This window comes from Morus notabilis, unplaced genomic scaffold (assembly GCF_000414095.1).
Source record: "Morus notabilis unplaced genomic scaffold, ASM41409v2 Scaffold57, whole genome shotgun sequence".
NCBI classification, from domain to species: Eukaryota; Viridiplantae; Streptophyta; class Magnoliopsida; order Rosales; family Moraceae; genus Morus; species Morus notabilis.
Window position 1 is genome coordinate 201795 of NW_010357689.1, and position 20168 is coordinate 221962.

A 20168-nucleotide genomic window follows, 5' to 3' on the forward strand; every position below is an offset into this window, starting at 1 on the left:
ACCCTGGTTGTCCCACGATTTCCTGTCAAATTGAGACACATGAATTCAGCCAAGCATTGTTAGACCTTGGAGCGAGTGTGAACCTCATGCCTTATTCAGTTTACTCGCAACTTGGTCTTAGAGAAATTAAGCCCACATCTGTGGTTTTGCAGCTGGCTGATCGATCGATCAAGAAGCCTCGGGGAATAGTTGAGGATGTTTTGGTACAAGTTGAGAAGTTTTATTACCCCATTGATTTTCTCGTTCTGGACACTCAATCCGTGGTGAATATGGAGTCTAAGATCCCCATCATTCTTGGAAGGCCTTTCCTTGCCACGGCAAACACCCTCATCAACTGTAGGAATGGTCTTAGGAAGATAACATTTGGGAACATGACTTTGGAGGTTAATGTTTTTAATATTGTGAAGCAGCCACGAGATGATGACGAGTGTTACCAGACCTTCTTGATTGACGCACCCATTTTCGATGAAGGTCCGTTGCTAAGAAACTCTGATGATCTTGAAAACCTCCTTCAGAGTTCCGGACTTGTTGAGTTAAACACCGTTTCTGCCATTCACAAAGACTCACAGGGCAGAGGAACCAAGTTTTGGCAACCGCAATTTGAGGAACTTCCCTGTGAGAGAGAAAAGCCAAAACCCTCCATTGAAGAGACCCCAAAATTGAAGCTGGCTCAACTGCCTGAGGGCCTGAAACATGTCTTCCTAAGAGCTGGTGAGACCTTTTCTGTTATCATTTCGTCAAAACTTGATGAATTCCAAGAACAACGATTAGTCAACATGTTACGTGAGCATAAATCTGCGTTGGGTTGGATGATTGCTAATATCAGGGGTATTAGCCCCTTAATTTGCTCCCATCATATAAATTTGGAAGACGGGGTTGTTCCGCGAAAGGACCCCCAAAGGAGACTTAACCCAACAATGAGGAGGTTGTGAAAAATGAGGTCTTGAAGCTTCTGGATGCTGGTATCATCTATTTGGTCGCTGATAGCAAATGGGTTAGTCCAACTCAGGTGGTTCCCAAGAAAGCGGGGGTGACAGTGGTGGAAAACGAGAAAGGGGCCCTTGTTCCCACAAGAACTGTGACGGGTTAGTGCATGTGCATTGATTATTGGAAACTGAACGCTGCCACCTGTAAGGATCATTTTTCGCTTCCATTCATCGACCAAATCCTGGAACGTGTGGCTGATCATCCTTTCTATTGCTTTCTCAATGGTTATTCAAGCTACTATCAGATTGAGATTGCTTTGGAAGATCAGGATAAGATGACTTTCACTTGTCCTTTTGGTACTTATGCCTTTCGGCGTATGCCATTTGGATTGTGTAACGCACCAACCACCTTCTAAAGGTGCATGATGAGTATTTTCAGTGATATGGTCGATAAGTGTATGGAAGTATTCATGGATGACTTGACCGTTTTTGGTGACTCCTTCGACAATTGCCTTCATAATTTGGAGGTTGTGCTTAAGAGATGTGAAAAGAGGGGTCTAGTGCTTAACTGGGAGAAGTGTCATTTCATGGTGCCATCTGGCATAGTCTTGGGGCATGTTGTTTCTGAAAGAGGGATTGAGGTTGATCAGTCCAAAATGGAACTTATCTCAAAGTTTCCCACCCCCAAAACTGTCAAAGACATTCGGTCTTTTCTAGGGCATGCTGGTTTTTACAGGAGGTTCATACAAAAATTTTCAACAATTTCTCGTCCGCTTTGTAACCTCCTGGCCAAAGACGCCGTGTTTGATTGGACAGAAAAGTGTGAAGATTCGTTCCGAATGCTTGTGGCGAAGTTGACTTCTGCCCCCATCATTCAATCACCGGATTAGAGCTTACCATTTAAGATCATGTGTGATGCAAGCGATTATGCTGTGGGGGCAGTCCTTGGTCAACAAAGGGAAGGGAAGCCCTTTGTTGTGTATTACGCGAGTAGAACTTTAAATAGTGCTCAAATGAATTACTCAACCACTGAGAAAGAGTTGGTCGCTGTGGTCTTTGTACTTGACAAGTTCCGTGCATATCTGATCGGTTCACCCATCACCGTCTTTACAGATCATTCCACCCTCAAGTATCTCCTTTCCAAAAAGGATGCTAAGGCGCGATTAATTAGGTGGATCCTTCTATTGCAGGAATTTGACTTGCCATCAAGGACAAGAAAGGTGTCGAGAATGTCGTTGCCGACCATCTGTCTCGACTCGAGTTCAATGATCCCGCCGATGGCCCTGCCATCCGCGATAACTTCCCCGATGAAAATCTTTTCGCCGTCACTAAGCTGCCTTGGTACGCTCATATCGTAAAGTACTTGGTGACGGGCGAACTTCCTTCTGATTGGAATGCACAAGATAAACGCAAGTTCTTGGTCGAAGTGTGAAACTTTTATTGGGATGATCTATATCTTTTCAAGTACTGTCCCAACCAAATCATGAGACGATGCATTCCTGATGATGAGATTACTAGTGTTCTGAACTTCTACCATAACGATGCATGTGGTTGTCATTTTTTTGTGAAAAGACCGCTGCAAAAATCTTACATTGTGGTCTTTATTGGCCTACTTTGTTCAAAGACACTAATTAATTCTGTTGTTCCTGTGTCCGGTGCCAGAAGTTAGGTGCTTTGTCTCGCCGCCAAATGATGCCTTTGAACCCGATTCTCGTGATAGAAATATTCGATTGTTGGGGGATCGACTTTATGAGACCATTTCCGCCTTCTTCTGGGTACCTTTACATCCTCCTCGCTGTGGATTACTTTTCTAAAGGGGTTGAAGCCGTGCCGTGTCGAACCAATGATAATGCAACAGTTGTTAAGTTCTTGAAGGAGAATGTGTTATCTAGGTTTGGCACTCCACGTGCTATCATCAGTGATCAAGGCACTCATTTCTGCAACCGTTCATTTGAGGCTCTTATGCGCAAGTACGGTGTGCTTCAAAAAGTTGCTACTGCCTATCATCCACAAACGAATGGCCAAGCTGAGTTGGGGAATAGGGAGATCAAACAAATTCTGAAAAAGACGGTAAACCCCGACCGCAAGGATTGGTCCATCCGTTTGGTATTCTTCCGCAGCGTTCCGTTTTGGTTCTATTGGATGGTTTCAGCATTCATTCTCAGGATTAAAGCCTTGTAAATCCAATTTATGGATAAAACGTCCCTTTACATTTTGTTTGCTGATTACAACATTTTTGCATGCCCAGAAATTCTATAAATAAGGCTTTTGCTAAGTGTGTTAGGTTGTTGAATTTTAGTCTAAGCTTTTACACTTTTTCTCTCATCTTTTTGCTCTTATTCTCATATTTTCTTTTTAGAATTTTATGGGAATTATGTGCAAGTTAGGCTAGAGTATTTAGGTGAGGTTAGAGAGAAACCTATATGTGAAGTGATCTTGAATGGATTTTGATTCTCCATTTGTTCTCCAATGTTTATATATTTGAGTGTTTAATTTTCTTCTATCTTCTTCTAATTTCTTATATTGATATATTTTGTTGTCAACTTTTATATAAATTTAGTCATGCTCTTTTTATGTAATTGTTGCTCAATATAATTATATCGATAATATTGTTTTATGAGTAGTCTTTTACTGCAATATTGCCAACGGTATATTGTCGCTTTAAGATTTCTTGTAAGAATAATTTTTACTAGTTTTCAAGTAAGAATTTTACTCACTCGAATACATTTTAATTCACTTTCAATTGAGTAATCTCAAAGATCAAAATCCATTTGGGTGAACGAAACATATAGGGGAATCTCAACGCCTTACCGGTTTTAATTATATAATTTTCTCATACATTTTTCTTACTCTTAAACTTCTCAAAAAAATTTTCATTCTCTTTTATTTTTACTTTATTATTTATCTCCTAACGTTTTTTATTTGCTAATCGTTTCTTGTTCAATTTGTCACTTCCTCGTGGGATCGGCCGTCCTAATTGTGCTACAATTGACCGCTTGTTTTGTACACGTTTGGGCGTAATCAGAGCCTATCGCTAAAAGTTCTAAATATTACCTAAAATGCTTCAAATGCTACTGCAAACACCAAATATTAGCCAATGAAAGGTAGGGAACAACGAAGAATATGGCAATGAAAAGACCCAATAGTGTGTGATAGAAAATTTGGAAAAATATAACTAAGTGAATAAGTAATAAGAGAAAGGGATAGATGAAGACTGAGAATAAGCAAACTAATTGCAAGTAAAAGAAAAAATAGAGAGAGTAAGGCAGAGCATAAGAAGGAAATTAAGGAAAGTGCAGATACAGCATGTGAGGAGAAAAATTAAAACAATATCTAGTAAAACATCAACATGGGAGTATTTTTACTTAGTAATTTAGGTAATCAATCCTTTCAGTGATGTGCGGTAAAAACGTAAAGGCAATCATTTCAAGCATTTATGTTGCCACGTGCTAAGGGAAAGCGCAAGGAAATGGAAATAGTAGTAAGAAATCGAGTTTATCATATAGATTATAACTTGTATATCATAGAAACTAAATGAGCAAAGCAAGATATAGATTTATGCATGATCCACCGGGTGCATCAAAATAGAAAGGTAAACAGAATGTATTATATGAGTAAGGCAGAAACAAATCAAATGCCAAGTATAAAAATCAAAAACTGTAACAAAACATAGATATCACAGTGTTTTGATGTAGCAATTATGGCTCAGATATTTAATATTCTCAGTAATATGTAATGAATAAGCAAACTTATGTATCTACAGTGTTTTTGTGGCTACCTACTAAGGGCAACTGCACTTTTTGTGGCTACCAACTAAGGGCAACTACACAAAAACACAAAAATCAATAAGTTACTATATTCATCGCACAAATTATAAAGTATATGTCACAAAAAATGAGTGACTGGAGTAAAACATGAATTTATCCAAAGGCTAACAGGTGAATTAAAAGAAGGGGCAAAAAGCTTTGATTTTATTTGATATGTAAAAAACAATAGCAAAGCAGAGACCAATTAAGAGAATAGGATGAGATTAAAAACCAAAAAAAGAAGAATAGAGAATTGAGGAGATGGAAGAAGATAAGAAGATTGAAAAGAGAATAGAGGCTGGTTCCGCACTTATTTAAAGAGGATGAAAAACATTGTCTTGAGAAAGAGAGGAAGAACAACACAGTGATTGCATTATAGAATCTACAGCAATAAGAGCTACAAATGTGTACGTCAATGCTTGAAACTTAAGAAGGTAAAAAAAAAAAAATAAAGGGAATGACAAAAACCAATATATGATACATGTAAATAAGTTTTACTGTAAAGACCTAATGCTATTGAAGCTAAAGGGTGGACCTAATGCTATTGAAGCTAAAGGGCGGAGAACGGGAAAAAATAAGACAAAAAGAACTATATTATACAGATAAGCAAATGTCCCTTGCAGTCCATTCAAATATTGAAGCTAGAGATAGGAAGATTTGAAATCAAGTAAAAATGAGGAGTTTGCAGAGTATAAAAACAGAATGGGAAAAGGAGGACTTAGCCTTCGGAAGGTGGTAATGTCGAAAACAAAGAAACTATATTAACAGCAATCTCTGGAAAAATCATATAGAACTCAAAGTATGAGACTTTAATTCTGATCATCATCGCCATTAAACAAAGGAACGAAAAAATAAGAAGACTAAGTATACATAAAGGATATGAGATAAACATATTAGTGTAATTATCTTGCTCATAAAAAGTGACAAATTGCAAGATTTATCAATAGAACAGTCATGAATACTGTGGTTAGACCGAGATTTTAGCAACATTTATTAACTGTGAAAAGAAATGCTCACCAATCCTATAAACCGGCAGGATGCATTTATAGAACAGTAAAATCACATTGGAACAAAAATAATAAAACAAAATCGAGACATTAATAACAGCACGGCAACATAATATATTGAATATCAGTAAGAAGCATTTAAAAGGCATTAATGGAAGTTATTAAGAATAGCTGGAGCACTGTAACACTGGTGTAAGTGTGGGATAGCAACCAATTACAGGTGAACATGGGTGGTCAAAAATAGAGTAGTACAAAAGCAAAAGACTAATGGTTGGAAATTGACTCAAGTAGTAAATGATCACCGGTGAGATACAAGAAGAAAAACATCAAGCACAAGAGAAAAAGTGAGAAATACATATGAGAAATTTATATAGAGTATGAGCATCAATAAATAAGAAATAAAAACGCAAAAGTAGTAAACTAGCCTCACAGCAATTTTTAGATAAATCATACAACACTCAATGGATTAAAATTATTTATGCTCATCATTGCCATTAAAGGGGGAAAAAGAGAGGAAGAGAGCATATAAAAAGGAGCAAGTAAAAATAAAATACGTGAGGTGAAATTATGACCAAAAAATGAAGAATTTTGGATCTAATAACTAAGAACCATACGACAGTTGTAGACAGAGAAGCAAAAGAAAGGAATAACGATATGTCAATAACATGGATTAACAATAAAAGGGCATCTTTGTTTATTTGCTATAAAGGGGAATTTTTGACCAATTTTTTAGAGCAGCAACGCTCATTCATAAACTGATAAAGTTATACATCAATAGAAACAACAAAACAAAGCCGGCAGATTAATAGCAGGATAGGAAGGTAATATTTTGAACTCCATTAAAACTATTAAAAGATTAGAGGTAAAAGTTATTAGGAATACCTGAAGCGTTGTAACGTTGTTGTTAGTATGAGATATGAACAATCAGGAGCCAACACAAGTAGTAAAAGATAGAAGGATGAAAAAATAAAGCACTAAATGATCCACAACAGGCTCGAGCAATAAAGGAGGACAGGTAAGATACAAAGGGCAAAGTGTCAAGTGAAAAAATAGAGCAGTAAATGATCAACAACTAACTAAAGTAGTAAATAAGTATAGGTGAGATAGAAAGAGAGAAACGTCAATGGTAAGGAAAAAAAGTAAGAATACCAGTAACAAATTGTTGTAGAATAACAGCACATAAAAGCAAAGAACGAAGAAGATAAAATCAACAGTAAATAGCCTCTAATCACATAACACGTGGTAAAGCATTGTCGGTTAACAAAAGCTAAGGAACTGAAAACTTCTATATTAACTGATCATAAAAACAATATTGTATTTAGAATAAAAGAAGGAAAAATGAAGGTAAAAATAAAAATGCAACTACCTGCAACAATAATTATATAATAGAGAGAAAGAATTAAACAAAACAGTAAAAGGAAAAAGGATGAAAAATGAGGAAAACTTTTTCTCCGTAAGATTTCAACCTATTTCAGACAGTCAAAGAAGGAAGACTGGCCTACGCATTTAATACATTTGCCGTAAAATATGTACAAATTATGTGCTGGCAATACAAATGAGCAATAGAAAGTTAGAAACACCACAACTCAGCAATTTAATAAATTAAACGCCAAAGAATCAGGATTAAGATACATGCGGTAGGCAAGCAACGGCGGAAATGAAAAAATCGGGCAAGAAAAAAACTGCATGAAATAAAAAAGATAGAACAGTGATTGAATAAATCAGAGGCAGAGAAATGAAGATTTACACATGTGGCATGCAATGAAAGAGGGAATCAGCAAATCCTGCACACACACACACAAAAAAAAAAAAATCAGAGAACAAAATTTTTTTTAAAAGTATCATTACACAATCAAAGCTATTACTCAACAGAAAATTACAATGCATATGAATCGCCAAAAAATTATACAAAAAAGCGAAGAAAGACAAAAAAAATAGAGAGAGACGTGAAGGAAGCAAAACAATGGGCAATGAAGGAAAAGAAAAACTATGAAATGAACACATAAAAACTAAAACCAAAATGGCCGTTGAATCCAACACAAAAACAAGAAAAAAAGAATCAGCGAGTCCGTGGCGATGAGAACAACATAAAGCGGGAAAAAATCCCAAATCCAACCACTAAAGGAATCCAAAAGAGAAAAGGGATAAACTAGCAAGATTTCCACCAAGATCACAACGAACAATCCGCAAAGACGAGGCACAAAGCAACGAATGTGAGATCTGCAGCAAAACAAAAGTGAAGGAACGAATCAAAGGCAAAACGGAAAAGAAAGAAAGGGAAAGAACAAGAACAAAACGAAGGAAACAACGGAGAAGAAGCGGCAAAATGGAGAGAAATCCAAGGGCAAAAGGGCACAGAGGCAGGCCAAACAATAAAAGGACCTAAAAGCCCATCACCATAAACGGGGGAAAGCAAAGAATAAGGGCAAAACCAAATGAAGGGGGCGGAGAAGATGAGAGAATCGAGGGGGAAAAGAAAATAAGGGTGTGTTCGGAACTCATTTTAAAATAATTTTATTTTTTTGTATGAAAATAAAAATGAAAATATTTTTAATTTTAGATAGAAATTATTTTTAAAAATGCGTTTGGTAGTTTTATGAAGAGATTATTTTCAGTATAAAAAATATATTAATGTCTTTCTCTCTCCCTCTACTCGAGAGAGGAGAAAACGGAATTCTCCCATTTTACACTAAACTAAAAAATCGTTTTCATTTTTGTTTTTTGTCTTTAATTGTGTCAAACGTCGTTTCTCTCTTTTTTTTCTCAAAAAACGTGAAAAACAAAAATAACTCCAAACACAACCTAAGAGTTGCAGGGGCTGCGAAATTACCAAAACGCAAAACCAAAGAAGCCACTGAAAGACCAAAACGCCTTGCACTAGAAGAAGAAGAAGAGAACAATAAATGGAGGGTAAAAGCATCATTTCACTGTAGCAGGAACAGTAAATTGAATTTGTGTGAACAGTACTCCCGAGCTTGAAGGAATGGGATTAGATGTGGAAGTTAAACACAAGCCCTCATTACAGTGATTCTCCTAGTAACCGCTAACATTTCCTCTTCTTGGTGGACCAAAATGTGAAATCTGATTTTGAATTAAGGGATCTTTAACAATTACAATTTACATTCCACAAGAGGATCAGAAACTAAGCAAAACCCCAAAGAAAAAAAAAACGTAAAAAAAAAACAAAACAAAACAAAAAAAAAAAGAACAGAGAGAAATTAATTGCATAAAAATTGTAGCCTGTTTATGCCATAAACAAGCCGGCAAACAAATAAGAACCATATCCGCCAGTGGCACCCCTGAACCTTCTCTGCTCCCAAATTTTCTTCCCAGATTCATCACCATCAAACAAAACTTGTACAGATTTTCTGGAGTCAAATAATCTTCTGATGCTACTTTCACTCCTTCCCTGCCAGAGAAGATGTGTGCCTTTTGCAACACAAAAAATGGCTTGAAAACATCATCTTGACTTCAAAATCGAGAAGAAAAGCAAGCTGGGGGTACCACAAACAGGCACTCAAATTAGGAAAGCCTGTTGTATTATTGACAAAAGAATCAAGAACAATTTTAACATGTCTTAGCTAGTCCTGATCCGGTCTTTCTACATCTTGTACGCTAGATGGTTCGGGGAATATCTCCCTAGAATGCCGTCTGTACGAGGACGAATGTTCACCCCCTCCTCCATTCTGCCCACTTCCCTGTGAACCCGTCGTTCCCGAATGTTTTAAGCCACTCCCACCCTCCACTTTGGTTGAGGAAACTGCTGGAATGACTGTTATGTCAGATGAGCTACGCCAGCTACCGAACAAAGCAGCATTCCAAGACCCTCTAGAGGAGGTTGTTCTGAGCCTCGCAGAGCCTGAATTCTCTTCTCTTACCACCTTTAAAGGGTTTTCCAGAGCCTTGAGAATGTATCTCATTGGGGGTCGCCTTGAGGGCTTCGGATTTAGACAGGACCGGGCAACCACGGCCATGGCCCATACTTCCTCCAGTAAGTCATCGTCCACAATCAAGGATGGATCCACTATTTTTGTAACAAGTTCCTTGTCATATATACTGATGTATGGTACTGTTTGATCTAACCATTCCTTTGCTTGGGCGTCACTTGAAGCACTGATGCCAAGTTTACCCGTCACCAACTCAAGTAAGACCTTTCCGAAGCAATAAACATCGTATGCACATACTGCAGTGGGTGTACCTGCCAGTTTTGGAGAAACATAATCTTTCAGGAGAAAAACTCATTTTGCGTAGAACCCATGTTACATGAAAATAGATTCAACCGACTAAATGGTGAAGTCATGACTTTAAGTTTCTAAACATCTCTTGATTTTTCTAACCAGCTCCTATCAGATGAATAATAGTGACTAAAAGAACCCGATATTAGAAAAGAACCATTCAAGTGCAAAACAAAAGTTTTTAACAGCACAAGCATAAGCTGGAACAACCCAATATTTGGTCAGCATGTCACTATCTGAAAGCTCATACAGTATTAATCATTTTCTCAAATCACAATATCCATTTGAAGGAAAACCCCATTTGTTGTTTCAGAGTTCCATTGCAATGTGCCAGACATGTACTAAACTATCGGCCTTAGTGGCTGATTTAGACCGCCTACGAGAAAAGTGACTACCCAAACTAACAATACAATTTGAAGACTAACTATCCTACAGGGAATATCAACAGTTTTCATTGTTCCGTGCTTTCAAATATTAGTTTGGCTTCATATGCTTGAAATTTTAACCAACTTTCAAACCATAACTACGGTCGGTTTCTAAAAGATTTCAAATATGATCCAGCCTCGCTAATTTTCCTCAAACATCCAAGTAAATGCGTAAATACAAACATCCTTGAGTCCAACGGCAGTAACATTTCCATAGAAACTACATAAAATAGTTGATCTTTACTAGAGGGGAGGATTATTCAAATCAATAAAAGTCAGACAATCCAACTAACACCACTGCCACCTATTCAATTCAACAATCCCCAACCCCAGACAGTAACTTTAATCAAGTACTGAGTCAATCACGAAGAACACTGGGAGTGATAGAAAATTTGACATTCTATACCTTTCCCAATTCAGAATGCAAGTGAAATATGAAACATCATGATTCCATAGTTAACCAAGTGTCTCCCATTAATTTTTTTTTTTTTTTCATTTTTTTGTCAAAAATTATGGCTAGGAAAAATTTACTGAAAACAATGCTTAATATGCTACTCGATACGAGATTGCTTAATGGTCAATTGAGTCAAAAAGAATATCCTAAAGCTAGAGGTCAAAAACTCTGAGCGGCACATATGTTGTGTCTATTTATACATTCAAAAAATAAACAGGAGAAGAAAATAAAATAAAAATTATGAGAAATATTTTGAACCATTAAATTAGTACGTACCAGAAGCACCTTGCTCAGAAGACCTGCATTGCAAAGAGAACTTGAATAAGACAACGAGCAAGTATAAGGTAACAAAAGGTAAAGATTGATTCGGGAAATAGTCTTAAAATAAGTCATAGAAATTAACCTTGCTCTGAACTGTAAACGCATCAGAAAAATTTACAATTATAGCTAAACAAGAAATGTCTAATTGTCAGCTAACAATATTGATAAACATTACAAAAACTTAAAGTTTCTTGATTGGTGCAAGTACCAGCGACTTTAGCACTTGACATTGTAACTTGTAAGCATCGTAGCATCTACTTTTCACATCATTGTTTCATTGAGTAAACGATGAAAATGGAAGCAAAGGAATTCAGATATAGCGAGGGAAAAGTCAAAAATTAAAAAAGTAAATAAAAAAAAGGCTTGACTCTATAAATCTAAAACATGCAAAAACAATTGGAATAGCAGCTTAACGAGTAACTGGATATAACCTGTGTCTAAAATGATTTTTTTTTTTTTTTTTTGTCTATTTTCTGAAAAAAAAATAAATAAATAAATAAGACTCCTAAAATCAAACAGAAAAATGAAGTACAGGCGAGGACGAGTTGTCCACCCAAAATGATGTAATATAAAATTGTTAATTGGTAAAATTATCAACTGAATATTCAAACATATGAATACATAAACTTACTGTGGCAAACGCAGTAACCTCGTAATCTTGCTCTGATGAATGTCCCCTTCTTGAGTGCAGAACTCACTCAGGCTCCCTAGCCGCACTTCAAATTTATCATCAAGAAGTATACTGCTTGCTTGCACATCTCTTCAATGACACAAAATTACAACTATGTTACAACTTGCTGTACGATATATAGCATTAGAGAATATACATAAATATGCTAAACATGGACATACTTGAGAGTAATATTGTAATTATGCACTTCTCCATGGAGAACCAAATCCCATAATGAATAAAATATTGATACAAACGCTGTAATAGTAACAATGTTCAAGCTCATTTGTTTTACTTTATATCAACTGTAAATCAGAAAGGAATTACGGTGAAAATCAAGTTTCATATAGTTATAATATAAGGTTTACAGCTCTACAATTGGCTGGAAATTTTCAACAGATAAAAGTCAAATCCTAAAGCTAAATCCTTATCATAGCAGAAATTAAGGCAGCAGGGCATTAGAAAGAGTTGCACAGACCAGGTAAAAAAAATGAAGTACAAATCATAAAGAAAAGTTTGCCTAAGAGTCTAAGATTTATGACTTTCTTGTATTAATTCAGCGAGTAGGAAATTTAACAAAAAAGCTGACACTGCGGAAAACAGAAGGCAACAAAAAGATGCAAGTTTAAAGATACCTATGCACGAGTGGCGGATTGCATTCATGATGCAGATAAGAAAGACCCTCCGCCGCTCCTAACGCAATTTTCAGTCTTGTGATCCAATCCAACGACTGTAAACTGTCGTCCTCTGTGTTGTTTTTCTTGTATAAGGAACTTGATAAGTCCCCATTCGGCATGTATTTGTAAACTAAGAATTTCTCGTTGTCATTCTCTAAGCAATGTCCCAAAAAGGGTACAAATCTCGTGTGTGAAGCTTTACCAAAGAAATCCAACTCCACAAGGTGCGCTTCCTTCTTAACCGAGCGCAAATCGATCCTTTTGATGACTACAGGTATTCCACTTTCCAGCACGCCACGGAAGAGATCTCCCGAGTGACCATTCTTTATGAGGTTTGCGTCACTAAAGTCACTTGTGGCCTGGAGCAGCTGCAGATATGTAAACGCATCTCCTACGCTCGAATAGTTAATGGTTGCCGCGGGAGGGGGGCTGCTACTGCCGGGAACAGGCCCAACACCAACTCCTCTTTGTGTTGTATCACCTCTCTTTCGGAGACATACAAGGACTAAAACCAGCAATATAGCCAAAAGCAAAATAAGACCAACCCCGCCAAGAACCGCAGCCAAAATGATCGTCCTCCTATTGCTCTTCTTAGAAGTCTCCCTCTCCGCCGCAGGAGAGGGAGCAGGACTCGGTGCATCAAAATTTTGACCCCTCTCGGCATAGAACGATTCGCAATCCGAAAGATTCCTTTGGTTTCTCAAATTCTGTAGGCAGTTACTGTCAAGAGACGCATTGACTACAACGTAATCCGGAACCCCACCCTGGAAATAGTTTCCGGACAGATCAACGGAACCGAACTGTCTAAGCACCGTCGACAGACCGCCGTAAAACAAATTCCCGGACATATTGAGCACTCTATCAACAGTGGCATTATCACTCAAGCTGGAATTAGGCAGCTGACCGGTGAAGTTATTCCCGGAGACGTCGAGAAACCGCAATCCGGGTGCAGACCAAACCACGCTAGGAATTCCACCATTGAAGCTATTACGGTTAAGAACTATGGTCTCCAAACTACTTGGATTGCTAAACAAATTGTCAGGCAAAGACCCAGAAAGCAAATTGTTCCCAATCAACAATTTTTTCAAGCTCCGCAGACCACGCAACTCCGGCGGCACCGAACCCGAAAACGAATTGAAGCTAAGATCAAGGTCAGCCAGTGCTCCAAGGTCCCCAAGTATAGCAGGAATCGAACCGGACAAGTTATTGCTTGAGAGGTTCAAAGCTTGAAGCCTTGACAATGTCCCAATCTCGAGCGGAATCGAACCGGACAAGAAATTCGACGACAAGTCAAAAAACGAAAGATTCTTGAGATTGGTGAAAGAAGAAGGAATAGATCCAGAGAGATTATTTCTAGAAAGATACAAACCGGTGAGATTCGTCAAATTGCCGAGGCTATAAGGAAGAGACCCATAAATAGAACAAGAACGAAGATCAAGAACTCGAAGAGAGTTCAATCTATGACCGAACCATTCGGGAATCGTGCCGGGAAGGAGGAAATTGGAGGCGTTGAAAGACCGCAAAAGGGTCAAATTGGCCAAGCCATTGACGGAGAATTGAGGGTTTTGGCGACCCAGACGGGTTCTCCTAAACCCAGAGATGTTAAGCGAAACGACTCTTCCATCCTCGCAAACGACGCCGTTCCAGAGGCAAGGGTCGGTTTTCCTCGGCCACTCTTTGCCTCGGAGTCCCAACGACGATCTGAGTTCGAACAGGGCCCTGAACTCGAGCTGCGAACTCAGTTGCTGCTCAAATGTGGGCCCCAACAAGACGAAGAAGTAGAACAAGAAGAAGAAGAAGAAGAAGGGCAATACTCTGCTACTGCGCTGATCCACCATGGTTATGGAGATCCATCAAGTACGTAAGCTGCTACGAAAATACATGTGTTTTCGTTTTCGAGTGTAACAATAATGTTACAACAATGTGTTGTGTTGTGTTCTGTTCTTCCTTCTCTCTCTAGAAGTGTTGTTTGAGTTTCTCTCTCTAGAAAAAGTGAAGGAGGTAACGGGGAAGCTCTTACCTTGATTTTGACAAGCTTTTTGAGTTTGATTTTTCTATCTTTTTTTTTTTTTTTTTTTTTTTTTTTTTTTTTTTATTCCTTCTTCGAACAGGTCGTGTGCAGCAAATCTGTATTCACTTTCTTCGGCTTTCTCTTCTTTTCTTTTCTTTCTTTTTTTCTTCTTTTTTTTTAAATCTTTCTCTCCGCAACTACTTTTCTGTCGCCCTCTAAATGCTTTTCTTCTTCTGTTTCTTCTGTTGACAAAAGAGAAAAATTAAAAATTTTAAGCCGAAAAAGAAAATGGGCTCCTTTTATTGTTGAACAAATTATTTGTATATAAAAAACAAAAAAAAAAGGTCTGACCAAGAGCTGCTTTGGCTATCACCCTCTCTCTCTCTCTTACTTTTTAGAGAGAGAGAGAGAGTTTTTTTTTTTTGTTTTTAATGGTTATAAGGCTCTGACGATTATGGAAAGTTGAAGGGGGAAAGGGTTAGTTGAGAAAAATTAAATTAAATTAAAAAAAAAACAAAGAAAGAAAGAGGTCGATACGGCAGCGATATGACTCAGTGAGTCAGAGTGGGGCGGTGACTCGGTGCCGGTTTTTATTACCCATGGCCGAAGGAAACGGGAATTTTTCATTTTTAGGGAGGTTTGACCTCCGGTAATCTCGCTTTTTCCAGCTAAGCCCAAATCCACTAGAGCTTTCTGCGATAATAATAATAATATAATTTTCTTGATTTACTTCCTTTTATAAGGGATTTTCTTGATTGATTTCTTTGATTCACTTTTTTATATCGATATTAATGTGGGTGTGTGTATAATAAGGGAAGTGAAAAAGTGATGGTTGGAAATTGAAATGTGATTAATTTTTTTCTCCTCTTTTTCCCTTAAATTTATTAATGACTTTAATATAGTGATTTTTCTTTTTCTTTTTTCTCTTTGGTAACAAGACTTTATTATGGGATTTGTGTGTGGCAGAGTACGAGGGTGGTGGTGGTGAAAATGCCGATTTTATTGTGGTTCCAACTTCCAACGGTTTTAAGGAAGTTTACTAAAGAGGGTTTAAAAAAAGCTGTAAAATCAAGGGAAATCTGTTGTCTTTTCTTTTTAACAAAAAAAAAAAAAAAAATCTATTCATTTATTTTTCCTTTTGAAGAGAGACTGACTTAAAAATAAAAAAATAAATAAATCGTGAAATTAGCAAGTTGGGTTTGGGGGTGGGGAGTAGGTGAAATTAGCAATGTACATTCTCTGTCCTAGTGGCCTTTTATGGATGCTTGGCTATATTCTCAAGTTTTTTTTCCCCTTTCCAAAATGATTTCTTTAAAAGGAAAATCGGAATGTAAAAAGAAATATCAAAACAATAATAACCCATTGGCCATATTTCTTTCCTTTAAACTCATTTTTCCTTTTTTTTTCTAATATTTTGTTCCCACCTGCCCTTATTTTGTGTTCATTTTTTCATCAGCAAATGGATGATTAGGATTTGAAGAAGAAAAAAAAAAGGGGGGGTAGATAACATATAATAGAGGGCTGGTCAAATTTAACGAAAAAGATAGAAGTTCTAATTTAGGGTCCGTTTGAACGAAAAACATCCACGAGAATGATTTGTAGTTGTGAAAGAACGCAAATTGACATTTGTGCCCATGAGGCCATGACTAAACAAGCAACTGAGCTAAGCACAAAAACACGGGATAATACTGAAACCACCACATGTGTTTTTGTTAAAATATGGACGTTTATTTTTTATATTCATTCATGATTTTGAATCATGATTCATGATTCTCTATAGTATTTTTTTTCATAAAATACACGTAAAACGAGAATAGTTCTAAATTATTATTCTAAATACATAAACCAAACGAACACTTTCATCATTTTTATTATGAAAGTATTCAAAACACTCTCTTATTTATAAAAAGACTTCAATACCCCTTAAAATAATAATAAAAATTTAAAATACCAAAATTACCCTTTATAATTTTTATTAAATACAATTTAAAACATTATTAGACTAAATATAAAATAAAATCAATCTTAAAAAAAGAAAGATTTTCAAAATAATTAAAGTGTCTTTGATTGTAATCCTTATTTGAGCATTTTTGAATTTTTTATTTAACTTTCTAATAACATTTAATTGTGAAGGGTAATCGTGACGTTTTCAAAAATTTAATTACTTCAGGAGGTATTTTGAGTCATTTTAAAAAAAATTAATTACTTCAGGGGATGTTTTAAATTTATTTTATAAATATAATATGTGTTTTGAGCATTTACATAATAATGTGTGAAAAGGGTATTTTTACAAAATACCTGGAGTGTTTTGGGTATTTTTCCCAAATGTACACTCAGAGAGAGTTCTCATTTGTAAGGACAAATACAAAACTTGCATGGAAATTTTTAGATTCATTAGGTATCAAAATATCTTTTAAGCGTAAAAAAATTTCTGAAAAATTTCAAAAAGATTCAGTAATATAATAAAAAAAATAGATAAAAATATCAATTCCGGTGGAATTAGAGTGTTTTTTGCATTAAATTTTGGAAATAACAATAATATAACCTTTCGGAATTTTTAAAAAATCTATTATTAATTTACCTGAGTTCTTTTCAACATTCAATTAGAAAAATAAGATAATTTTGTCACTTTGTTGCTTTCTACTTATTTTAGATAAAATAAAAAAATAAAAAAGAGTTTGGTCTTTTTTTTTAAGAGAGAGTTTGTCATTTTATTGTCCATATAATTATTGTTTTGGCAACTACGACGGATATAGATCAGTTATCCTCATGAAGCATATCACCACAAAACCATAATCTCATGCAAACTATAGGAGAGTTTGAGATTGGGTCATATATCCTCTCATTCATATCCTCTTTTATTCTTTTCAATAATATTATGCCATGTAAATTAAACTATTTTAATAGACATGACATTTTAGTTGAGTCCATATGTAATTTTGATTGACATGATATTTTATATGACGTGACACTATATTATTAGAGGAACATATACAAAGATAAAATTCATAGTTTCTCATTTATGGAGATATAAATGAACAGATTGATAAATTGTATGTGGCATATTCTCAATAGGTGATCATGGCACCAATATTGCATAAATATGAATCACAATTATGTTTGAGCCTTATAAACTATATTTGATATTAGCATGATCTAAAAATGCTATAATATGAATTAGAGGGTTTCATAAAAACTTGTTTATTAATGTATATTTCAATGTTTATCCCATCCCAAAATATATGAAACAGAACATAATGCTATAAAACAAGCTTCCATGGTTTTCATAATTTTTTCCACTATCTTCACCAATATTGATATTTTCTTCAAATTTTTCTGAACTCTACAGTATTGATATTTCCATTATTTTGTGCCTATAGCTTGCAAGTGTAAAAAGAGTCCTTGTAAAAATATACATGTTTCCCTAATTTTGTTGCCTCGATGCATTTGATTTTAATATGCTTTCATTCTTGTTAATAGCAAAATTCATGAGCCAAAATTTCAAGTGATTTACTAAAATTCAAACATTAAATGAAAAAAAAAAAAAAAAAAATTCTACATTACTAGGCTTGATCATGTATATCGCTTCATTTATTGAGTTTAACACGTATATGGGATTCATGATGTACCATTCTATATTGTCCTCCACATCATGTTCTATTTGAATTAAAGCATTCATGGCACCTACAACAATTATAGAAGCCCAAAATCAGAAAAAAGATTTTTTGTTATGTTATTAATTATTAGAAAATTTATTCTAACAAAAAAAAAATCAAATTTACAAGATCATAATGATCCAAAATGCATACATGTGATGGGTATCATCCCCATCTTCTGAATAGTTAAAATTCGAACCGAGAAATCTAAAGTTGCTTCCCATCAATTTGAGCAAAGTGCTATTTCATATGGATGTATGCTATATCTTAATGGTATCTGTCATTATTCATTTGCCAATGTCTTGTCTAATGTTTGTCAACTAGTCTTTATGCATCTCAATTAATACACATCTTCATCTTTGGTTTTGTTTTTCTCTTGTAAAACCGCGTTTCTCTGTTTTTTCTCTTTTTCTCAATTAATCTTTGGATTTGCTAAGCCAACCTGACAAGTGACATAATCGAGAGGACTATTATATTTTTCAAGAAACATATTCAATAACAGAGGCGTTATTGTTTAAGGATAGAAAGAAGAGAATCTTTCTGATCAAAGCTCGAAGCAATCTATAAGAATGCCTCGACTTGTGGGCTTTTTGTTGTTGGTAAAAATAGAGACCTATTAAGAAATCCCAATGTCAGTAAGAAGCCCGTTAAAAGTACAAGAATAACTTAATCCTGGTGTCACGTCATCAACATTAAGTAATAACGGCAGGAAATCGACCCTTTAAGAAGCTTCAAGAATGTTCAAGGGGATGAGACTTCAAGCTGTGCCTAGGGAGTGGAGGCTTCTCAAGATCAAAAAAGTATTTAAGGAGTCGAGGCATTGTAAGACCAAATGTTTAAGGAGTCGAGGCTTCGCAAGGCTCCAAAAAGTGTTTAAGGAGACGAGGCTTCAGGCTACACTTAGGGGGAAGGAGCTTCGCCCAACTCTTACAAAGTCAAGGCTATTACGAAGTCGAGAATACGGAAAGACAATGAATCCGCAAGATTTGATCCAGAAGTCAAGATTTGTATTCTAAATATAAAATTTAAATATGGAAACCACACTAATTAATTGTAATCTCTATCTTTTGGGAAACTATCTCAAAAAATTAAAAAAAATATATCCTAAATTCAAATAAGGAAGGTGTATGGGCTGTGACATAAATTATAAATATGGGATTATAGACTAGAAATCCTCTAAAATCTCACACCAAGGAAAAAAATGTGTAACCTCTTCTTAAATTAGTGAAATTCTCTCCTGAGTGAACCACTATAAATCTTCATGTATTCTTATTTTTGTTGCATTTAATTTTATTTTTTTGTATTTATATCATTGCAAATTGCGTTAATTTATCTCAAAATTCGTTAATTATTTGTTGACAAATTTTCACCGTCAACACTTTTAAAATGTAGAAGAGGCTTCTAAAATGTTGGCAGGCTGAAGATAATTAGTCATTTATTCAAGGCAAGATAGATTTGAGGTTGAACAAAATGATTACATTAGAATAAGGCATCCATAGCCGCCATTCTTCTTCTTCTTCTTCGGTGATATTCTCAATTAACTTTGGCACTCGACACGACCATCTTGGTATATGTTCAATATATTAGAACAAGATATACCTTAATATATCATGATAGTCGACATATTGTGATAATCCAAGGAACTAAAGTCTCTCCATTTTTTAAAAAATTTAAAGAAAAAATAAATAATTCTCTGTTCCAAAAACTAAAGTCACTGTGCATCACAAGTTAACAAAAATTGCTTTCACAGAATCACAATTCATTCTAATAAGCAATTTTAGAAGTATCACTGTACATCACGGTTGATCATTAACATTTTATAGCCCGGTATTTCATTTTTAATTAAAAAAAAGATTATTAGTGTCATCACATCCTCTATTTTTTTTTAATTATGAGAAATCTATGGGCACAACAACTCAATCTAATTGATAGGATATGCTCAATTTGATCACAAGTGCAACGCCGCATAATTTATTGACC

At 35.6% G+C, this 20168-nt stretch overlaps 1 protein-coding gene across 1 annotated transcript; it reads right to left on the reverse strand.

Moving 5' to 3' along the window:
- Positions 1–8698: 8698 nt before the first annotated feature.
- LOC21401515 (probable LRR receptor-like serine/threonine-protein kinase At2g16250) lies at positions 8699–14941 on the reverse strand. The gene is made up of 4 exons (XM_010090619.2): positions 12480–14941; positions 11806–11934; positions 11130–11152; positions 8699–9937 (listed from the first exon to the last, which is right to left on the reverse strand). Exons 1-4 carry the CDS (start codon positions 14357–14359, stop codon positions 9321–9323), a joined length of 2649 nt encoding a protein of 882 aa, XP_010088921.1. The 5' UTR covers positions 14360–14941; the 3' UTR covers positions 8699–9320.
- Between the last annotated feature and the right edge of the window lie 5227 nt (positions 14942–20168).